Source organism: Lichenostomus cassidix, chromosome Z (genome assembly GCF_008360975.1).
Source record: "Lichenostomus cassidix isolate B80296 chromosome Z, HeHo_3.0, whole genome shotgun sequence".
In the NCBI taxonomy this organism is placed as follows: Eukaryota; Metazoa; Chordata; class Aves; order Passeriformes; family Meliphagidae; genus Lichenostomus; species Lichenostomus cassidix.
This window is the reverse complement of record NC_139511.1, coordinates 67785007-67804576: the sequence shown is the minus strand read 5'-3', so window position 1 is coordinate 67804576 and position 19570 is coordinate 67785007. Positions and strand designations below refer to the sequence as shown.

The 19570-nt window shown below is 42.1% G+C and overlaps 1 protein-coding gene across 10 annotated transcripts in view; it reads left to right on the top strand.

Moving 5' to 3' along the window:
* CELF4 (CUGBP Elav-like family member 4) overlaps positions 1 to 19570 on the top strand; it is a 696490-nt gene that overhangs the window by 664601 nt on the left and 12319 nt on the right. For all 10 annotated transcript variants that reach the window (XR_014846705.1, XM_085042053.1, XM_085042047.1 and 7 more), the window contains one exon: positions 6837 to 7003. Coding sequence is in view for 9 of the 10 variants with exons in the window: in XM_085042053.1 (XP_084898179.1) it covers positions 6837 to 6964 (128 nt within the window). In the remaining variant the exon portion in view is untranslated. The remainder of the gene's footprint in view (positions 1 to 6836; positions 7004 to 19570) is intronic.

Below are 19570 nucleotides of genomic sequence, written 5' to 3'. Positions count from 1 at the left end.
AAATACTCCAATAAAGTTTAAATACACTTTACGACAACTTACTGTATTCATCGAACTTGCAATTTCCTGCAATCAGTTTCATTTGATAGGTGCTGTATTCTATGAAACCATGATGATTGGTACTAATTGTATATCTTTAGGTTCTTTGTTATATTATCTCATATCAAAATTCTCATCTCTTTCCTGACGCTTATGAAAGTTTAAGCAAGTTTATCAGGTCACCTAGTTTACATCCTTAAAAAATTAATATCAGAATTCTTCTTTTCCTGGAACACTTTGAAGGTTTTCTAATATTCCATAAATTTCTAAAATGAACATTAATGGTTCAGCAAATTTCTGAGCCAATTCTTCGAATATTCTGAGTTTCCAATTATCTCATCCCACAGATGGGAAATATTTAATAGTAGTTGTTTAGCACAGTCGTCAGTTACTGACTGTTTCATACATTAAAAAAATAAATTGATGGATGGATGGGATGGATAGCTGGGTAGACAGATCTCTCTTGGACATGATTAAACAGCAGTGGAAGGTTAAATAATCCAAAAAGTCATCCAACCCTATTAGACACCGGAAAACAGCTGAAGTGCTATGCCCTTGATCTGCAGACGCACTCCTTTATTGAGTATTCCAGTACCCATAAATCACCTTACAATACAATACCTTCCAATGCACACATACATTATAGAGCTACTTACATACAGATTGTATCCTGAAATTCTTTACAGCACTAAAAAATTGCAAGGCAGCAGCTAGTACATTGTGTAAAGAACACAGCAAGGTAAAGACCTTGCAAGGCAATTAAAGGAAAGCCTCCATTCTCTGATAAGACTAATAAACACAGAGAAAAAGCAACTGAGTAGTCATAGGAATTAAACAGACTGAAGTAGCAGGGAAGGTCTGAGGAGCAGGTGGCCAGGTCCTGGTGGGGGGAGAAGGTCAGGAGCTACTGAACAGCACTCTTCCCACAGGAAGACTACTGTGATGTGAGCACCTTATTGCTGCCCTCATACCAAAAAAAGCCTCCCTAGATCTCACCTTTCACTGATCAGTAATGAAAGCAAGGAAACCTTGCGCTAAGGGAACAATTATATTAATAACCAATTATATTAATCACTAATTCCTTAATTACCAACTCAGATTCTTGGAGGAAGGACAGGAGAGCAAGGTCTCTGGTCTAACCAATTACCTGTGCTTTCTGCAGGTCCCTCAATTTTAGTATTCTCAGATACATGGTGTGACTCTTGGGATGTCCTGTGCAATGATCCTTGTGGATCCCTTCCAACTCAGGATACTTTATGAATCTGTGGTTGTAGTCTGGCAAAGTCCCTTCTTATGGCCTGGGAAAAATCACTTTGGCCACAAGGGAAGCAAGAAACATGGACTTCTTTGCTAGTGTCTAGGCCATGTGCATTGCCTTTCTTCTCATTCTCTTCCACAAGCTGAGCAGCAGATCCTTGCTCTTCTGTTATTCTCATTTCTCTCTGGTGAAATGAATACAGGTTGAATGTCAAGAGAAAATGTTCAGAGATGCTCTCCTTAGCTAGTGACTTTCATAACTAAAGGAACAAGAAGTACCAAGAGAGATCCCTCAATGCAGTCAGACAAATGCTCTGACAGCCAGAGCCAGTAAAAAAAAATCTCTGGCCTAAAAGGAGCTAATAAGCAGCAATTTCTGCTGGTCTCTGTTGCAATCTCTTGCAAAGTTTATCTTTGAGATGGCAGCAAGTGTCTGGAACATAGATTAAAAGACTCCTCTTAATTTTAGGGCAAGTTTAATACTTGTTCCTTCAAGGTCCTCTTTTCCTTTCCATTGCCTGAAGGCAGCATAGTTACATAAGTGGACCTGCTGTAGGACCATCTGCCCCCAGTTCAGGAGTCTGGATGAAAAGCTTGCATCTGGATCTCATTCGTGATCTTGACTCCCAATTTAAGGGTGGTTCACTGTAGTTACCAAGCACTGGGCTCTATCCAGAGTAAAGGTCCTGCCCAAGAGAGACAACATGTTATTTCAACCTGGTAGCAGATAATCAAGAGACTGTTTTGCACATTAACCACTAATTCTCCTTGCTGGATGCAAAGAGAAACAGAAGACTCTGAAGGACCAATTATGGATCCATGGAAACATAATTATGTGCTCATTCAGCACTGCTCTTATTGCACAAACTAATTCGTGGACATGCAGACACAACATGGACCATAAACAAAAAGTTTACAGTTCAGAACAGTCTTCAGGCATACTCTGAGATAGATTGTGAATTCCCTTCTTTATCATCCTGGCTGATTAAAACAGAAAAACAGTCCTTAAGTAACATCTGTTACACAAAGCCATTGGTGATCATGCTGATCATGTCAAGAGAAAGGCACAAAGCTCCCTCTGCACGCCACACCACACGAACCTTCTATGGAAGAAAGGGGGAGAAAATGAAGCAATTCCAAAATTCTACACAAGTGTCTGCCTGCTAAGAGCTCATACAGTCCTGCAGGAAAAGAACAGGCCAGAAGAAAGAGTGGGCTCCAACAACAGTACCTTTCTGGAATATGGTGTGCAGAATAAGAAAGAGTAGATGTCCTCGGTTGCTGTCCTAGCAGCTTTCTCCTTTCTTTGTGCTTTTGATAAATCATTTATTAGAACAGCGTTTTTACATAATGCCTGGGGGGGGGGGGGGGGGTGGAAGGAAAAAAGAAGAGAAACACCAACATCCCCCCCATAAAGTAGATTTATCACAAAATGCTGTCCTCCTACCAACCATCTCCAGACCAGAACATATATTTCTCTGATTATTAATTAACTGATGCACAGAAAGAGCTTCAAGCTTTTTAACCTCTCCCTTTCTCTTTTGTCCTTCAAGTATGTACACGACAATACAGGGGTGGTGTTCAAAACACAGATAGGAACTGTAGTACTGCCATCATGCTTTGAGCCCATGGGCTCAAATGTTAAACTGTTAAAGACATTTAGGATGCAAGTATTTAAGTTATTTTCCCAGTACATACATTCTGTTCCTAGTCATACATGTTTAAATCTGTCATGGTACCATCAACCCTGCTGACATAGAAGAGGAGAAACAAAGATGGTTAACTGCCAGTAGTGCATGTAATAACAACAAAAAGAGTCAAATCTGCCAGTAGATATTTGACCTGAGAAGAGAAAGGAATATGCAGTTGTTTGCCCAACATGCCTGTCTATCTGCCTATCCCTTATCCACTGTAACATCTCAAATCTCAGGATAAGCCATAGCTTTTCTTCTCTGCAGTTTATCCAAATACCTTCAACAATATGAAACACAACTACACACAAATAACAGGAAAGAGGGAGAGTTGAATGCACCAGCAACTTCTGAGAGTATCAAGGCCCCTATAAACTAAAACAGGGAAATATAAAGCTAGAGTAATTAGCTGCCCTGTCCTTAGAATGTGCTCAAAAAGAAAATACACAGTTATAGGCATTTGCCATTTTCCTTGTCTTCCTCTAGCTCTACAACTCCTGTTCCTCTACCCTCAGCATCCAGCCAGTGGAGATTTTTATATTGCATCAGTGAGTAGCAGAACAACTAAGGAGAAAAAAAATCTGGTCCAAATCTGTAGGCAACTAATACCAAAATCAAAGTACAAGTCCCAGCTTCATTATCTGGTCTAAATGAAATATAGTGAGCAAATGCACTTCTGATCTCTCTTATTAGTCCCATTTGTTAAAATGCTGTATTATTTACAGCTTTGCACAGAATGAGGAAATGGGCTTAGAATTCCATCTAAAAAGCAAAGTGATGATAAAAGCTGGAATGGCTTTGTGAGCTTATCTCACAGAAAGATTCTTACAGAGGTACGACTATATTAGCACCCCAGCACAAGGGCTTATCATCCCTTGAAGGCCTAGTCTTGGCAAGAGTAGACAAATAATAACCTTCTGTCATAGTGGGCAGCATTTCTTGAGGGGTTTGATTCAGCTGTTAACATCACTTTGGGGAGTGACTCACCCCAGGCACTAGACAATTGACATCTTACCTTGAGATGTCACCCCTAACTATGGAACCAGGGAGATCCCTCAACAGATGTGCCTTGGTTTATGCTGGATGCCTCCACTGCAGCCAGCACTGATCCCTGACCAGGGATTCAACTGAGCACAGCTGAGGGTGTCCTGATGAGAGACATCCCACCCTACACTCCACTGGCTGGACCTCCCCTGATCATTGTAGGGTCCGAAGGTGTTTTGTTCACAAACGGATGAACGTGCAGCACAATCTAGACATGTGCACTGAGTCAGTAGGAGGAACATCCCAACAGGACCTGTTGCAAGAGTAGAAATCAAAGTTGCCAGGCCAGGTAGGTTCTCTAAAGACATGAGCTAAGCAACCATCCAGCTGCAGCCAACTCAGCTTTGATATTGGATCACTGTGTGTATATTAGTAAAGTAAACATACCTGGTGTTTCTCCCTGGCACTGGGGACAGCTGGCACAGAATGGCCTACACCCAAATTATTAAATTCTCTCACTTTCCAGAACATCACAGCCACATCCAAGTTAACTACTGAAAACAGCCTCTCCTCTGTGCTAATACTCAGACTTTTGTCCAGGAATTGTTTGGTGTTAAACAAATACCAAAAAATCTCAACAGTACAGATTATTAGGTTCCAGTTTCTCTGAACTTCCCAGGCAGAGCTTTAGTCTACTGTTTTAGATGTAACTTATGGGTGCTGGCCAGGAACATCAACAATCCAGATGTGATTTTTAAAAATAAATAGGTTTCACTATATCCTGTATTCAAAGATGTGAGGTACATAGACAACATATTTAAGGAATATACTTGAGCTTGGGGAAGCTCAAGTAAGGCATCCCCAAGAGAGTTTCCAGAAGTACTTAAAGTCTTAATATAATTGAGTGAAACCAGGAAGCGTTTAATTTATTCCTTTGATGGAATTGAATCATAAGGCCTTGTTGATAGATTTTTCAAGTAGTCAAAGGTGAACTGGTAACATCACCACACACTTACTGGCTAATAAGTGATGGCAAGAGCAGATCTATTGCTGTTGAATAATACCACAGCACATTACTCACTATAGCTCTCCAGTTTTCTCCCTAGAAATTGATGATTGCTGTGGGGCTTGATAGTACTTTTTGTCTGTTCATCTTCAGAGCTGCAGTGTTGGTGGTACCTCCTCATCCAGGTGGTTGGCAGAAAAACTGCATGGACAGCCAGTTTACTTGGAGCCTTGGCTTCAAAAGGGGAGGACAAAGAAGATTCCCTGTTTATTCCATGAGCTTCCCTTTTAAAGCTCCATGTGCCAGAGCCAGTAAACCTGTTATCTCACTTCGAGGCTAAGACCATAGGTTTCCTGGCCTGTCATGAAGTTACATTATTAGCCAAGGTCAGTGAGCACAGCTTTAGTGCAGGAGTGAGAAGGTGCCCTTGCAAGCACAGCTCTGTGTCTTTTTCAGATGCAAGCCACCCTGTGTCACCTGTGAGACTCACTTCCCAGGAGGAACTAGACCAGGGAGCAGAAGCTTCTGAAAGCATCTGCAGCACAGCCCAAGGCTGTAAGCCAGGCCTGGTGCTGCTGTCAGGAGCAGGTGTACACCTGGCAGCTTTTTGAGGGGCTCTCCAAAACCGTCTCTTCATTTCAGCCTGTCTGTTGAGCAACACCAGGCTCCTAGGATTGATTTGTGCTGCCAGAGCCTTGCAGGGGTGGGTAAACAGATGGCTTTGTCTGGAGAGCAGGCTGGTCCAGGCTAGTCTCACCCAAGGTTTGTGCTCAGAAATGTTGCTGGCACACAGGGACATTTCTGGCAAAAGTAGCAGAGGCAATGCTTGTGCAATGTGATGGCCCCCTGCCTCAACAATATCTCAGACCCATGGTCACTCCAGCTACAGCCGTATACAGTCTGGGCAAATGAGGCCTTTTTCAGATCTAACATTAAAAAAACAGAAAGAAGGAAAAAAAAAGTCAACCCACACCAAAAACCCTTCCCAAAGCCGAGAGCATTAGATGCATTGCATCCTGTGTGGTTCTGACCCTTATTGCTTCATCAGGTTGTTAGAGAGCAAATTGAGCCAAAGAATGTCTTAGCTGACCCACAGATACAATATTCAGTCACTGTAGTTGTTTCTAGTGCTGGATGTGTTCTGTGGTTGATTGGAAAATTTGCTGGCAAAGTATGAAATTCCATAGGGAAACCACGTTAGGAAAGCACTAGTGTTCATCTTCCAACTGCAGAGTCAACAGGCATCCTGCAGGAAGTGACAGTGATTAAAGCTCTTTATATTGCTTGGCTGGCCAACAATCAAACTATTCATGCCAATTAATACAATAATTAAAATTTTATTAAATTCACATTTTACTGATATTGCCATAATGAGGAAGTAGCAGTAGTACCAGGCTCCCCTCATCATTAGTGTTGGAAGGCAAAGAAAAGGTTATGCTGGCAAGTTAAGGAAGGTGTAGAGGTTTACCCCAGTCAGGATGGAGGGAAATAGAGGAAGACAGAGTGCCTTGAGACCATGCATTACATCTGCTGACTCGCAGCTCAAAGGTGACCCAAATCCTGTGGCACCAACATTTGGATCCCTGTGCTCCACATAGTCTAGTGTTCAGACTGGCACTCAGACCAGGCAATGTGTCCTGGGACACTGATCTGTAACAACCCCTCCTACCCTTTGTCCCACATTGGCAACCATCCTCTCCTCACTCTCCTGCCCACCTGCCCACCCTCCTACCTGCTCAATTCCCCTCTCTCAGCGCCCTCACCCCCTTCCCCATGTTCATTCTCAGTGGTCGTTGCATGTACGTGCCTTGGCACCCTTCAGCTCATTAAGTCCCCTGCCTTGCCTCATGTTTTGACAGGTTTTGTGAGTTTTGACAATCCTGCCAGTGCCCAAGCTGCTATCCAGGCCATGAATGGATTCCAGATTGGCATGAAGAGGCTGAAGGTGCAGCTGAAGAGGCCAAAGGATGCTAATCGTCCCTACTGAAGGGTTGAGGGAACCACTGGATACAAAGCACTAGCACAGGTAACTGCATGGGGAAGGGGGTGTCAGCTACACTTGTAGCGTCTCTCTGTGTTGTAGACCCTCAAGGAGATTCAGCTCTGTGACTCTCTATCTTCTGCCTTTTTGACTCTGGCTAGAGCCACTCTGTTTAGACATGCACCCACACATAAACTAGGAACTGTCTGTGTGTGTGTCTCTTTAGAAAAAGAGGTGGAAGGATGCTCAACAAGGGATAAGCCAAGTTCCTCATCCCAGGGGCATCCTGCATCTCTAGAAAGTGTTTCTGGTCACTAGAGGAGAGTCAGCAGCTGTCCTGATTCCCCTTGCTCAGTGAAAGAGAGCATTTCTGGTGCTTGAAGAAAATCTGCAGTTAAGAGGTGGGACTGGGCTGCGGTTTAATCCCAGGTGACTGGACTGGGACAGTGTCTGTCTCAATAGCTCTGTGTTGCAAACGTTTCAAAGCATTCTTCATTCTTCATGCGGTACAGTCTGTATCCAATTCCATCCCAGCATAATAACTTAATGTAAATATGTCTTCCTGACAACCAAATAACCCCTAATTTATTTATTCGCAAACAAAATAAATTAATAGAAGGATCCATGTTCACTTCTTGGTCTGTTGTTTTAAACTCCTGCACGTAGATAAAACCCAACCAAATCCAAAGAAGCTTAGCTGGAGTGAGGACTTGGGGTCTCATTTTTATACTCATGTACCATGTATTGCTGGAAAGAAACCAGCTGGATGTTCCAAGGGAACTTCTAACGTGTAACAACACCAAAAATATCAGAAGCAGCAGCTTGTATCACTGGAATCCCAAAGTATCACCAATAACAAAAATGGAGATGTTTCCAAAAATGGAAATATTTTCCACCACTGGCTGGCTCTTCCATTAGGTAATTATTTGAGAAACAGAAATATAAACCCCTATGTATTTGTTTACAGAGACAGGAAGTCTCCCTATTGTTAAAACTGTTACACACCAGAGATTCCCCAATAAACTCAGTATCTAGGGAGGCCCTAAGCAATTTGTACTCCTGAATTAGTGATAAAGAGATTGGACAGGTGACCTTTCTATACCATTTTAGCTGTAATGTCTAAGATTCTGTGATTTTTATTCAGGCCTCTTTGGTCTCATCTAAGACAGGCAGAAAATCCCTATCTTCAGCTTTCCCAAAGAACAAGAGAGTGTTTTAATTTTTCACTGGTATCCCAAATATCTTTGAAAAATATATTTTTGCTGTCTTCAGAGCAGTATCCTTTCCAGTGAGAATTAAGGAATGGGATCAAAATGTCTTTTAAAGAGGTGCTGCACTGAAGACAACATGAAGGAGATTAAGAAACCTTTCAATAAACATATTAGGTGCATGTGCAAGAAATAGCCTCCATAGTTTAGAACCTCCTTTATATGTGACTATATTAAGACAACTGTCAATGCATTTTCCCCCTTCAAATACCTCTTTTCTTTTCCTTGCTTATGGAAAGGCCTCTTGGAAGCTTGAAACCAAAATATGTTGCCATATCCAAATGCTTTTTGCTTCATCACACTGGCTTTTTTCTGCAGGCTTTGCTGGGGGAGAGCGGGGATGCATGCATGCAATTGTGTTCAAGCAGGGCTGCCTTGGTCAGGGAGGTTTTCTGTGATACCTGCAGAGGGATTGAGGAACACAAAGATCTCCCAAGTTAGGCATCAAGATTTATCTCTTAGCATAGCTGTGCTCGTTGAGGTTATGCTTGTTTCTCATGGTGGTGTAAGAAGATGCAGGGCTGTGGATATCTGTGTTGTTAAAGATTCACCAGTATGAGTCTTTGGTGGTTTTTATTATCATGGTTCCTCATGAAGTGCTCTGAGGTCTCAGCTTGTTTCCTACAAAAAGATTACTCACTAGTAGGAGTAAGATTTGTTGTTTGGGTGGGTTTTTTCCCCAGTAAATTATATAAAAATGAAACAGCAGGTTAAACGGTAATACAATTCCATATATCTCTCTTAGAGCACTTTTTTCCTTTCCTTTGCGTCTACTAAGCAGAAAAGTTTTGAAGTGTTGCCTCTAGATAGGAAGTCCTTTAGCCTACCTGGCCTTCACTTTGGCTTCAGTGCTCTGCTGTCCAGAAAAATCATTCAGTTGACACCACCAGATCACTTCCACCATCATCTTAGAGGAGCCTTGTTTAGAGATGGTACCAAAATGTATCTCAGAGGTCCTCATTCTCTTGCATGCTCACACCTTGCTGAGCCCACTGCAGGAGCTGTACCTGACTTTTAGCAGAAAGGAATTCTCTGGGGAAAAAGGGTTTATGCACGTGTTTTTCCACCTAACAGAAAGAATTTCCCGAGTGCATGTGGCCTCAGGAGGACACTGTAGGAACATTCATCAGGGCAGGATTTGGGTTAGCGCAGGGAGTGCCATGCTGCAATAGACTGGAGAGCACACATGGTGACAGCAAGGATACCCAGAAGGGCTAAAATCCCCATCTTCCTTCAGCTCCTCTGCTTCCCAGTGCTTGGGAATATTGATAACAGCACCCTAGGAGCACCCTAGGATTCTTAGTTATGGCCATGGGTGAGATCCCAGTAGGGCTGGGCAGTAGTGGTCAGCACAGAGCTAAGCCCTCAGGAGCAAGCCTGGCTCAGATAGGTCAGCTGTTCTGGGCTCAGCACAGTATTGTTGTTCCTCCACAGCTGGCTTGATTTGCAACTTCCTTTAACTGATAGAAACACAATAACTTCACTGCAGTTTTTATCTATCTTTACTTTGGATGCAGCTCTTCGGGGTCTTTAATTCCAATTTGAAGCATGTGTATAACCACATTGACATCAGGGTAATTACTCATGTGCTTCAAGAGGATGCTCAAGAAATTTCTTAATTGGGATTTTTCCAAGGAAGGGCTTTTTTCTATTGAATTGCTTTCAAAAAATAAGAAGTTGCCAACGATGACAACAAAAACAAACAAAAGCAGCACCTAGTTTGATATAATCCACCACAGTGTTTTTTACTTAACTGAGAAAGAAAGAGCTTCACTAAATTTTAATTCTGGATGCACATTTTGTAAAAAAGACTTGTAATTCTCCCTTTTGGGACACAAGCAGTCTAGGCCACAGTGATCTGAAGTCCTTTGTTTTCTTTGCACATGCTCTAAACTTGCTGTCAAACACTAAAAGGGTCTCTGTGATGTGGCAGATAAGCCCAAAGCTGCAGCAAGCAAAGCCCTGAAGAATTTAGATGGCAAAATGGCTATCCCTGTTCTTTTTTCTTTATAATTAAAGAAGTGGTTGTAGGGAAAAAAAAATAAATAAAAAGGCGGGGGGGAGGAAGGATGGGCTGTGAGAAAGCAAAAGAGAGGAGGATCATTTGAGGCAACTCTGCAAAAATCAATATATTCTATTACCACTCCCCCCCTCAGGACTAGGAAGCAAGGATTTGGAGATACTCCATGTGTCTTTCAGATAGTAAATGCATAAAATAATTAAGAAAAAAACAACCTGGAACCCACAGATCCCTTAGGTGGCCATTCCTAGGAGCCCTTCCATGCCATGTGCTATGCCAAAGCTGCTGGAGCAGCCCACAGTGCCTGTCAGAGCCCTGGGCCCATGGAGGACTGCAGGGACACATAGGTACTGCCTAGAAAAATGCACAGCTCTTCCAGAGCTCCGGACAGAAGGCAGAGCAGCCCAGGAGCATCCAGCTAATAGTTCAATAAAAGACACTGCACACAAGAGCCATGAAAATCCTGTCCATTCCACTTCTGTGGCTTCATTGCAGTCATTGGCAAAGTGATGTTTTTCACCTCAGACAGACACTCTGCTGCTGCTGAAGTTTTATTTAAAGCTAAAGATGAAGAGACATTGGGGTGAAACTAACCCAGAGCACTGACTGGCATGAAACTGGGTGAGATAAAGTGAGTGTGAGTGAGAAAAACTGAGTGAGGCAAAAGGGAAGCAGAAGAATGAAAAAAAACTGAAAAAAGATTAACAGCAATGTTTTCTTAGCTGTGTTTCTGAGTAGTGACAAAACATTAAATAAATGCACTGCCCAGGCAACCTGCTTCTCCAAAACACCAGGGGAAATAACATAGGCCAAAGCTCAAATAGAGAAAAAAAAAAAAGATTTTCAGGTCCTCCTTCACAGCTTCTTGAACATGGACTGATGTGTGGTTTATTGTAAAATGCAGGAAATGCATGTTTTTGCAGCTGTCTGGAATAGGTAGTATTTTTACTCTGAGGAAATGTCTTTTTTTCTTTTTTTTTTTTTTTAATTGGAATGTATAGTTTACCTAACTAGAAAACTTTGCATTTTTCATTTTTTGTTCCCTAATAAGAGAACAAAATAAAAAGAAAACAAACTTCATTTTTAAGTAAGCAGATACTATCAGCCAAAAATAAAACAAACAAGCAAAATTCCAAATAGCCATAAACAAAAATATGTGAGTGGAAAATTTCTGGCTTCTCTTGTCATTTCAGATGGCTTCAATGCAAAGTCTACTGAAAGTGTATTTTTTAACTGAAAATTTTGTTGTTTATGCCTCTCAGATAGCTTTCTATTACCTCCAGTGAGAGGCTATTCTGCAGTTGCATTGATCTCACTGTTTTCTATTAGGCTGTTCATCTTGAGATTCATACCAAATATCCTTTTTCAAGATAAAATCCCATTTTTTAGTAGTTATGCCTCCTACAATCATGCTAAGCAGCTTCTCTTCCACCTGCACAGATTATTGTTGTTTCCCTCTTTTAGTCATCACTTAGATCATTTAGGACTTGCTTAAATTATGGAAATTTGCACTAGTATAATTGCATCAAAACAGTACTCCAGCACAAGCTTTAATATGAGCAAATAAAGTGAGAAAAAAAATCAGCACAGCTTAATTTTGGAAAGTCTGTTTAGGTACTGGAAAACCATCACCTCAGCCAATATTTTTTTTCTGTTCTTTGGATTACTTTTGTTTTTCATTTCCACTGACACCTGTGATTAAATTAAGTGTCCCTCACTGTGTTTGCAACCCAAACTTTGTGCTGTTGTGTTGTACGAAGAGAATGGAAGTGAATTTTAGTGGAGGAGGCTAAAGCAGGATTCCTGAAAGTGTTTGCAAGACTGACAGGGAAATCCTTTTTTTCCCTGTCTGATCATTTTTAACCTGTCTGTCCATTTAAATTACTGATAACTTTATTACAGCAAAATTCTCATGTCTGTTCTACAAACCACAGTTTCGATATCAGAGCATGCAAAATCCCATTTGCTAATTATTTTATTCTAAGATTGGCACACAATATAATGCACTGATGGAAAACTACAATAATTAATTACTGCATTTACTCCAAAATTACAATCAGTAATTACTGCTCTGAGACTGAATTCCATTCAGCAATATTTGGAACTTGTTCTTCCTCAAAGCAGGGCAGCTTTTCAGGAGTATTGCTGTGTTTGCATCTAAATGAGTCCATGTAGGTCACTAACAGATCTGCACTATTTGTCATGGGAGTGATAGAGCAGCACAAGGCAATATCACAATACTTTCCCTCGGTTTGGAGCAGGAATTCTTCATTAAAACACATGTCCCCAGTTTTTAAAAATGTTAGATAATATAAATATTTCAGAATTAAATAACAGATATTAAAGCAGCCTCCCACTTCTCATCCCGCTGTGATGTTCTTGGCCCTGGTGCCCTGAAATAAACTTCTGGGGGTTTGTGAGAACTTTTGCCAAAGTCTCAGCCAGCAAAGAGCCTTCTGAGTTGTTCCTACTGTGAAAAGACCAGGAGGTTGTTATGGTTGTGCTCTCTTCACAGCAAAACCCCCAAAGCTGCAGGGTTGCCTGGAGGGTGGTAATGTCATATTCAGCCACTTGAGCAAGATTAGCGTGGGAGTTCATATGGACAATGTCACACAAATTACCTGAGTAAGTCAAATTTTAGAGCCTTTCTGAGCTCAGTGTGAGCTTCAATTGCATCAGTTAATGGGCAGCTGCAGTAACCTCAAAAAAGCAGCATTTGAAGGAAATTTTTACTGGGTTCGTTCAGTACACAGTTTGCTGGGCCAGTGCATGAGGGACTGCAACTTGAAGGAAAACTGGGAAATTAAGAAAAGGAAAGAGTAGGCGTTTGAAACAGCCGTGATTTGAAATGAGAGCCAAAGAGATGGAAAAACACAGGAGACATCCATAGCCACATTTTTTGTTCAAGCAGAAGCAGCAGCAAACACTGACAGAATCAATCCTCTGCTAAATAAAATATGTACAAAATGAATGAGAGAAGGCAAAGACCCACAATGAATGAGGATTGTGAAAATACAGGATGAGTCCTAGAAAACAAACATAGTCATTTTTCTACAGGACCTTCAAATAAGTTACAAGTCAGCAAAATCCTTTGATATTGGGGCACTAGAGAATAATGTGCAAACCAGAAACAGGCATCTTATCAATTTGCAAATGCTACCCGGGGCCAGAGCAAAGAAAGGTCTAGAACTTCAGAGATGAAGGCAGATAGAGCTGTCCTTGGTGTGTTCAGTCAATGCAAGCATCAGCACCACGAAAATGTTTTTTTCTCCAGGTAAAGACAATATGAACAGCAGAGGCTGAAGGCAGGGCACAACCCTTTGGCTCTAAGAAGAAGGTTAAAACCTTCCAGGGAAACTGGAAATTCGCAATGAAATGAGTTACAAGTCAGCCCCAACACATGATTCACAAGACTCAGGTCACCCATGTAGCATTGATCAGTAAGCTGAAAATGATCTGATGTTTTTGTGACTGACCTTTGAGACCTACTGCAGAACCATGAATTGAAGCTCTATGGGGTAGTGTTTGGCACTTACACTGTAGAGATAAAGAAAAGGGAGGCTAAAAATCTCCATGAAATTTACTCTGCAGGGGAAAACTGCTACAGGAGCTGGCAAGAATCTTAATAAGGGGTTGCAGAGTACTCCATCAATGTGAGCACCTTAAATTGATGTCCTTATGCTTTGGAAGGCATATACAATCAGCTGCACTAGAACACTGTTTCTCGTTCCCACGGTTATACCCAGTGATATATCAAATGCAATAATTGCATATTTGAATAATTCATAGGTACGGTAACTTTGGCCAGATACAAGTGAATATCAAAACTCTGGTGTCTGAAGTGTTTGATTCAGCTGTAGCAGAGAATTGAAGGTTTACGGTACAAACTCTGCTTCTCAGGTGTCTTTCATCCTACCCTGTGACTGCAGTTAGGAAAAAAAAACCAGTTTTTATTTCAAATGGTTCATTTTTCCACTCAGCTGAGCTTCATCCAACCTTTTTGAAATATTGGGTAGAAGGCTGAGCTGGAGGGGAAAGGAGAACAGCAGTCAAGTCATTTCCCAAGCAAGAAGCAGAGTAAATGAAAACTCAGTGCTCTGTCTGGAAAAGTACTAACCACAGCCATGATCAGGCTAAGTTCTCAGGCAGCGTCAATCACCAGCTCCTCTGAAGCCAGTGAAGTGACATTGATTTATGGCAGCCAAGGATTCAGCCCCACTCTTACTTATTTAACTCTAAACGTTCTCCTAGCAGAGATGTTTCAATTATTTGTAATTCTAGACCTCCGGAGGTGCAATGTCACCATTCTGGCTGCTCTGGTCTTCTTAGAGCAGAGAGACTTGGGAATGATCCTGCCTATCTCCAAATATCACAATGGCTCATTTTAAAAATGCCTTTCTGTGACAATGACTTACAAACAGAAGAAAATCTCTTGCACCCACAGAAAGCTGCAGTTCCACACTCAAGTGATCCTCTTTAGAAAGCAGATTTCTCCCATTACTGGGAGACACATTCTCCCTCCCCAGCTCTAGATATCCCCTTTTTCCTATGTTAAACAGATCCAGCAGCTGGGCTGCCTGAAGCACCTGTTCTATGCAGAGCAATAACATTTTAAAATGCTCACAGTGATGAGATTACAACCTTTGAGAATTCTGGCTCTGTGACGCCCAGTCCTTGAAGCCAAAGATATCTTTTGGTTGATTTGAATGCGCTGCAGACCGTGGCTGTCATGGTAGAATCTTAAAAGCAGGTTGTTCCAAAAGAAAATGGGTTTTCACTGCCTTGGTTTCTAAGGATTTGGAAACAATTAGGCCATTAAACCCATGGGCTGTGCAGTCACCTAAAAATTTGTCTTTGCTGGATAAGATTCTCTATTTTTCTCTACTCTCTTGAAGCATCTCCACTCATGAGTAGACGCTGCATTCCATTTCCTGTGATGTATGACAAGTGAATGCTTTCCATGCTCTTTATTTTTCTCTGTGCATTTTCCTTGCATGGCACATATTTCTCCAACATGGCAGATTGGACACTGGGAAAGGAAACCTAGCAGACAGCCCAAGGCCAGCTGCAGGAAACTGGGCTCTTATGTGTCAGTTTTAAGAGATTTGGTGCTTTCAGAAGGGGGTTTATTTGAGGAGTTTCTGTCTTCTGACCTTAGGTTACAAGGGCATTATTTAGTAGAGACCATACAGACCTTGCTACACAAAATCCCAACAGGAATTCCTATAGGCCTTGTTCCCATCACCCATGAAGACCAGTGTAATGCAATTTAGAGAAAGGTGTACAGATCTTCATCAGGAGTAAGTGAATACCTCACTCCTGGAGAAATATTCCTAACTTAAACCTGAATGGAGGAATTTATGTCTTTAGATGGCTTTGTTGAGGAGCATGCTGACATGGTGTTAGTAATTAGTAAAGGCACACAGACTGGCACCATGGTTATCTCTGGGGTCTTTTCTCTTTCAGCACAGACCCACTTCCTGACAGCCTGACTTCTGGTACTCACCAGGGATTCCTGGAAGTAACCCCAGGATGCTGCTTAGGATTAAAATGCAAATAATTTCTCTCTTCAGAAATGCTCTAGAATAAATGAGTTGTCCTGAGGTTCACAGGTAACTGAAGAAGTGCTGGGCCTGTCCTTCACTTGGGGAAAAAAAGTAGGCTTTAAGGGAGTGATGATAATTTGTGCCAGCTAAAGACTTGCTGCGGGATTTGGTCACCTACACTCAGGAAGCAGAAATCTTCTGCTTTTTCTTTTCTAATCTTTCAAATTGCCTCTGTAATTTTTTCCCCAAGTTGTGTGCGCTCAGTGTGTTCTGTCGATGTGAGAAGTGGTAATGTCACTCTGCTCGGAGTTTTATGGTTCACAGAAGGCAGGATTTGTATTGAGATAGACAGATAGATGGATGTCTGGTGCCTGAACACAACGTATTACAGAGATTGACCCAAAATTTTCAGCACTAAAATCCCAAACGATAGACTGAAGGAATCTCTGTCTGGGAGATTTCAGATGGATTTTATCTCTTTTTTTTTCTGATTAATACAAGCCTTTAAAAGCATATCATCCCTGTCCCTTTGGCCAAATAATTGGAGAAGATCAGAGTAAAGAAGGATCAATAGCAAATAAGTAGTCTACATTTTCTCAGGTGTCAATGTAAAGGAGGTCAGACATGCCATACTGAAGGGAAGGATACACAGTCAGGGCAGTCTGGTGTGCATTCAGATAAGGAACATTCACTGTGACAAAGGAGGAGGTGAATCCTCTTGCCCATGCAGCTGCTAAACTCAGGGAAGGTGGCAGTGATGCTCATGTCCCCCTGACAAGCCAGGACCAGGGCCACACTGAGATCTGGGCTTGCCCTGCACATGAGAGGGGAATGGAAAGGAGCAGAAGCTCCAGCTGATGGGAGCAGTAGGGGCTCCATCCTGCCAGGCTGCCTGCAGAGCCTGGAGCTGCCTCCTAATGAAGGCGAGCGGCTGGTCACAACTGGAGGCGAGCTGTTCCCCATTTATTTGTGCTCCTCGGAGTGGCAGGGATCCGCTCTCCATCAGAATAATCCAATTGAACAAAATGATTCATATTAGCAGCCACATCTGTCTGAGGCCAAAGCAGAGCCCTGGTGTTAGTTTAATAAATGGCGTTCATTAAACTCAGCTGAAAATATAATCTGGAGAGACTGATGGGGTGAACAGAGCAAAGAATAAGCAAAAGGAGTTAGCAATTATCAGATGTCATTTGTTCTACTGGTACCACAGAATTGGAGCTTGTTTGCTGAAATCTTAATTTCATTTTGCTGAGGCAGAATCCATCAGAGAAGCTTATGCTGCAGCTATGATTCCTGTTTGTCAGGCCTTGGTAGGGAATGGGGCATTTTTCTTTCCTCCTTTTCTACCAGACAGAGCACTGAAGGAGCACAGATCCCAGCAGAGAGCCCCAGATAGGAAAGATGGAGGGAGCAGCCTTTCCTTTGCCATTAAAAGACTGCTGAGAAAAGCTCCCTGTGCTGCAGTGGAGAGAACATGGGCAGTGCTTTGGGAGAGAAACTTTGGGTATTTCCAATGCAGCAAAAGCCATAAATCTTCCCACATCCTCAGCCATTTCCCCTCCATACCAAGACACTTCTCATTTGACTTTGGGAGCATTTTAGACCCCGTAAGTTGGAGGCCAGTGTTTCCACTGGCAAATGTTTCCCTCTTTTCAGCCTATACAAAGGTTAGGTCTTTCTTGGTGCTCAGGTCAGGGAAACTCCTACAGCTATGGACTGGTGGCTGTTCAAGGCAGCACAGAGGGGGAGGCACAGGCACTGAGGCACAGGCATTGAAGTGCTGAGGGCAGCCCACACCTCCAGAGCATAACCCTGATGGTCTGGGGCTGCCTCCTTCAGGCCCAGCTCTCACCCTGTTCCAGCTCAGCCAGCTCAGTTATTTGGCATTAGCATTCCTGGCCATAAGGCTCCACACAAAACACTGAATCCAGAGGGAGTGCTCTTAAGAGGGAGAGCTGCCTTTCCCAATTCCTGTTGAGCAGAGACAAGCTTCCTGGGACTGACTTACAGAATGGTCAGCATTTGAAGATTGGCTGGACAACCTGTTTCTTGCAAGTTGCTTTGGTATTGTTTAGTTTTAACTTGTCCCTACAGGTATTCAAATGGTCCTTGGTGTGCTCCAGGGGAAGGCAAGAAAGGATTTTATATTTATAGACTTGCCAGGGCAGCTATCGAGTCCCAACCAGTTAGAAAAAATCAAAAGAATAATGGAAGAGAAGGGAAAGCTTGACCTCGTGAGCTTTCAGCGTTGATTAGTTTGTTGGTGTCAGGAACCTTTTCTTGTTCAGGGCAGACTACCTGTGAAAAAAGTTTTTTTCCCCTACTCTTTAATCTGTCTCCTGTATTCCCAAGGGGAACAATGAGCCAATACCTGCCTTCCTGGAATTCTCCTTCTCAGAAAGCAAGTGCATGGAGTTGCACACCAGCAGCAAGGGGCTGGTGGGTGGGGTTTTTTCCAAGACTCATCTTTTCAGTGTGCCCTTTGGCAAGAGGCTGAACACCTTCAATTTCCCTCAAACTGTTTAAGAATCAGTTGCAGACATGAGCTGCTCTGGAGATGGTCAGATGTTTTTCTCGCCCTAGTGAGCACAGAAGAGGGAGGGAGAGTTGCAGAGATGGGCAGCATCTTTTTATATCTGCCCTGGACTCCTCTATCACTATCAGGCTTCCTTCCCAGCCATGGAATGGGTCAGACATGCACTGAATGCCACCTCTTGCCCACTGCCATTCCTCACTCAGGTTACTCCTGAGCTTTCAGCCACAGGGAGGAGCATAAAGGCTTAGCTTAACGTGATGCTGTCATTTGTATGAGACTGGTGAGGAACTTGCTGCATTTGCTTGGTTCAGCTCTGTGGATTAGGGCATGAATGCACTCCCAAGCCAGCACAGCTACAGGCACAAGGGGACATGCTTCATAAGCACAGGCTGTCTGAGGGGACAATGAAGCAGAAACCCAAAGAACTGAGACTGATCAGACTCAACTGGATGCAAATAGAATTTGGGATTTATTTTCAATATTCTTTTTGAAGTACATTGAAGTAATCTTATGAACCAGACATCATGGGAATCAGCACACTGGTTTTCAGTGCTTTCAGAAAAAAAATCGTTTTGTTTTGGATTTCTTTTTTAATTCTCAGACAAAAAGTTTTGACTGTTTTTAAGCAGTGATAACATTTGACTGATAACCTGCACTTTCCATCAATGAAGGCTTTGAACAAAAATGTGATCCAGTTCTAAATTAGAACCATATAAATACTTCAGCTATAGCAGTGAAATGAGTCACAGACATAAGTCACATGCGTAAGTGTTTTCAGAATCAAATTCTGAGACACTAAAATTTGCCAAGACATGTGAATTCTCCAGATGGAAACCATTCCAACTACATGGTGGAATTCTTGTCTTATCTTTCTCCAACTCAGAAAGAGTTACTATCTCCTTAGTAAAAGTATCCTCTTTTAGAAACTTCATAAAGAATTTGGCTTCAAGAATATTTGTGGGGCTTTTAACAAAAAATTATTAATATTTAATAATTAACAGAACTGTGTAAGCTTATTGAGTCATCCTGGACTTTAATAAATTTGAAATATTTGGGGCACCAATTTCCACCTTACTGCTCCTCACTGGAGGTACATCAGAGTTTTAGTGCAATTAAAATGAAGCAGGAAATATTTTTAGATAATTGTACTGTGCACCTTGAAGGTAATTTGAAGCTGCAGGCAAAAAAAATAAAATATCAGAAGGAGTAATTGAGTGTTGCAAGCTGGGAGTATGTGCTCCT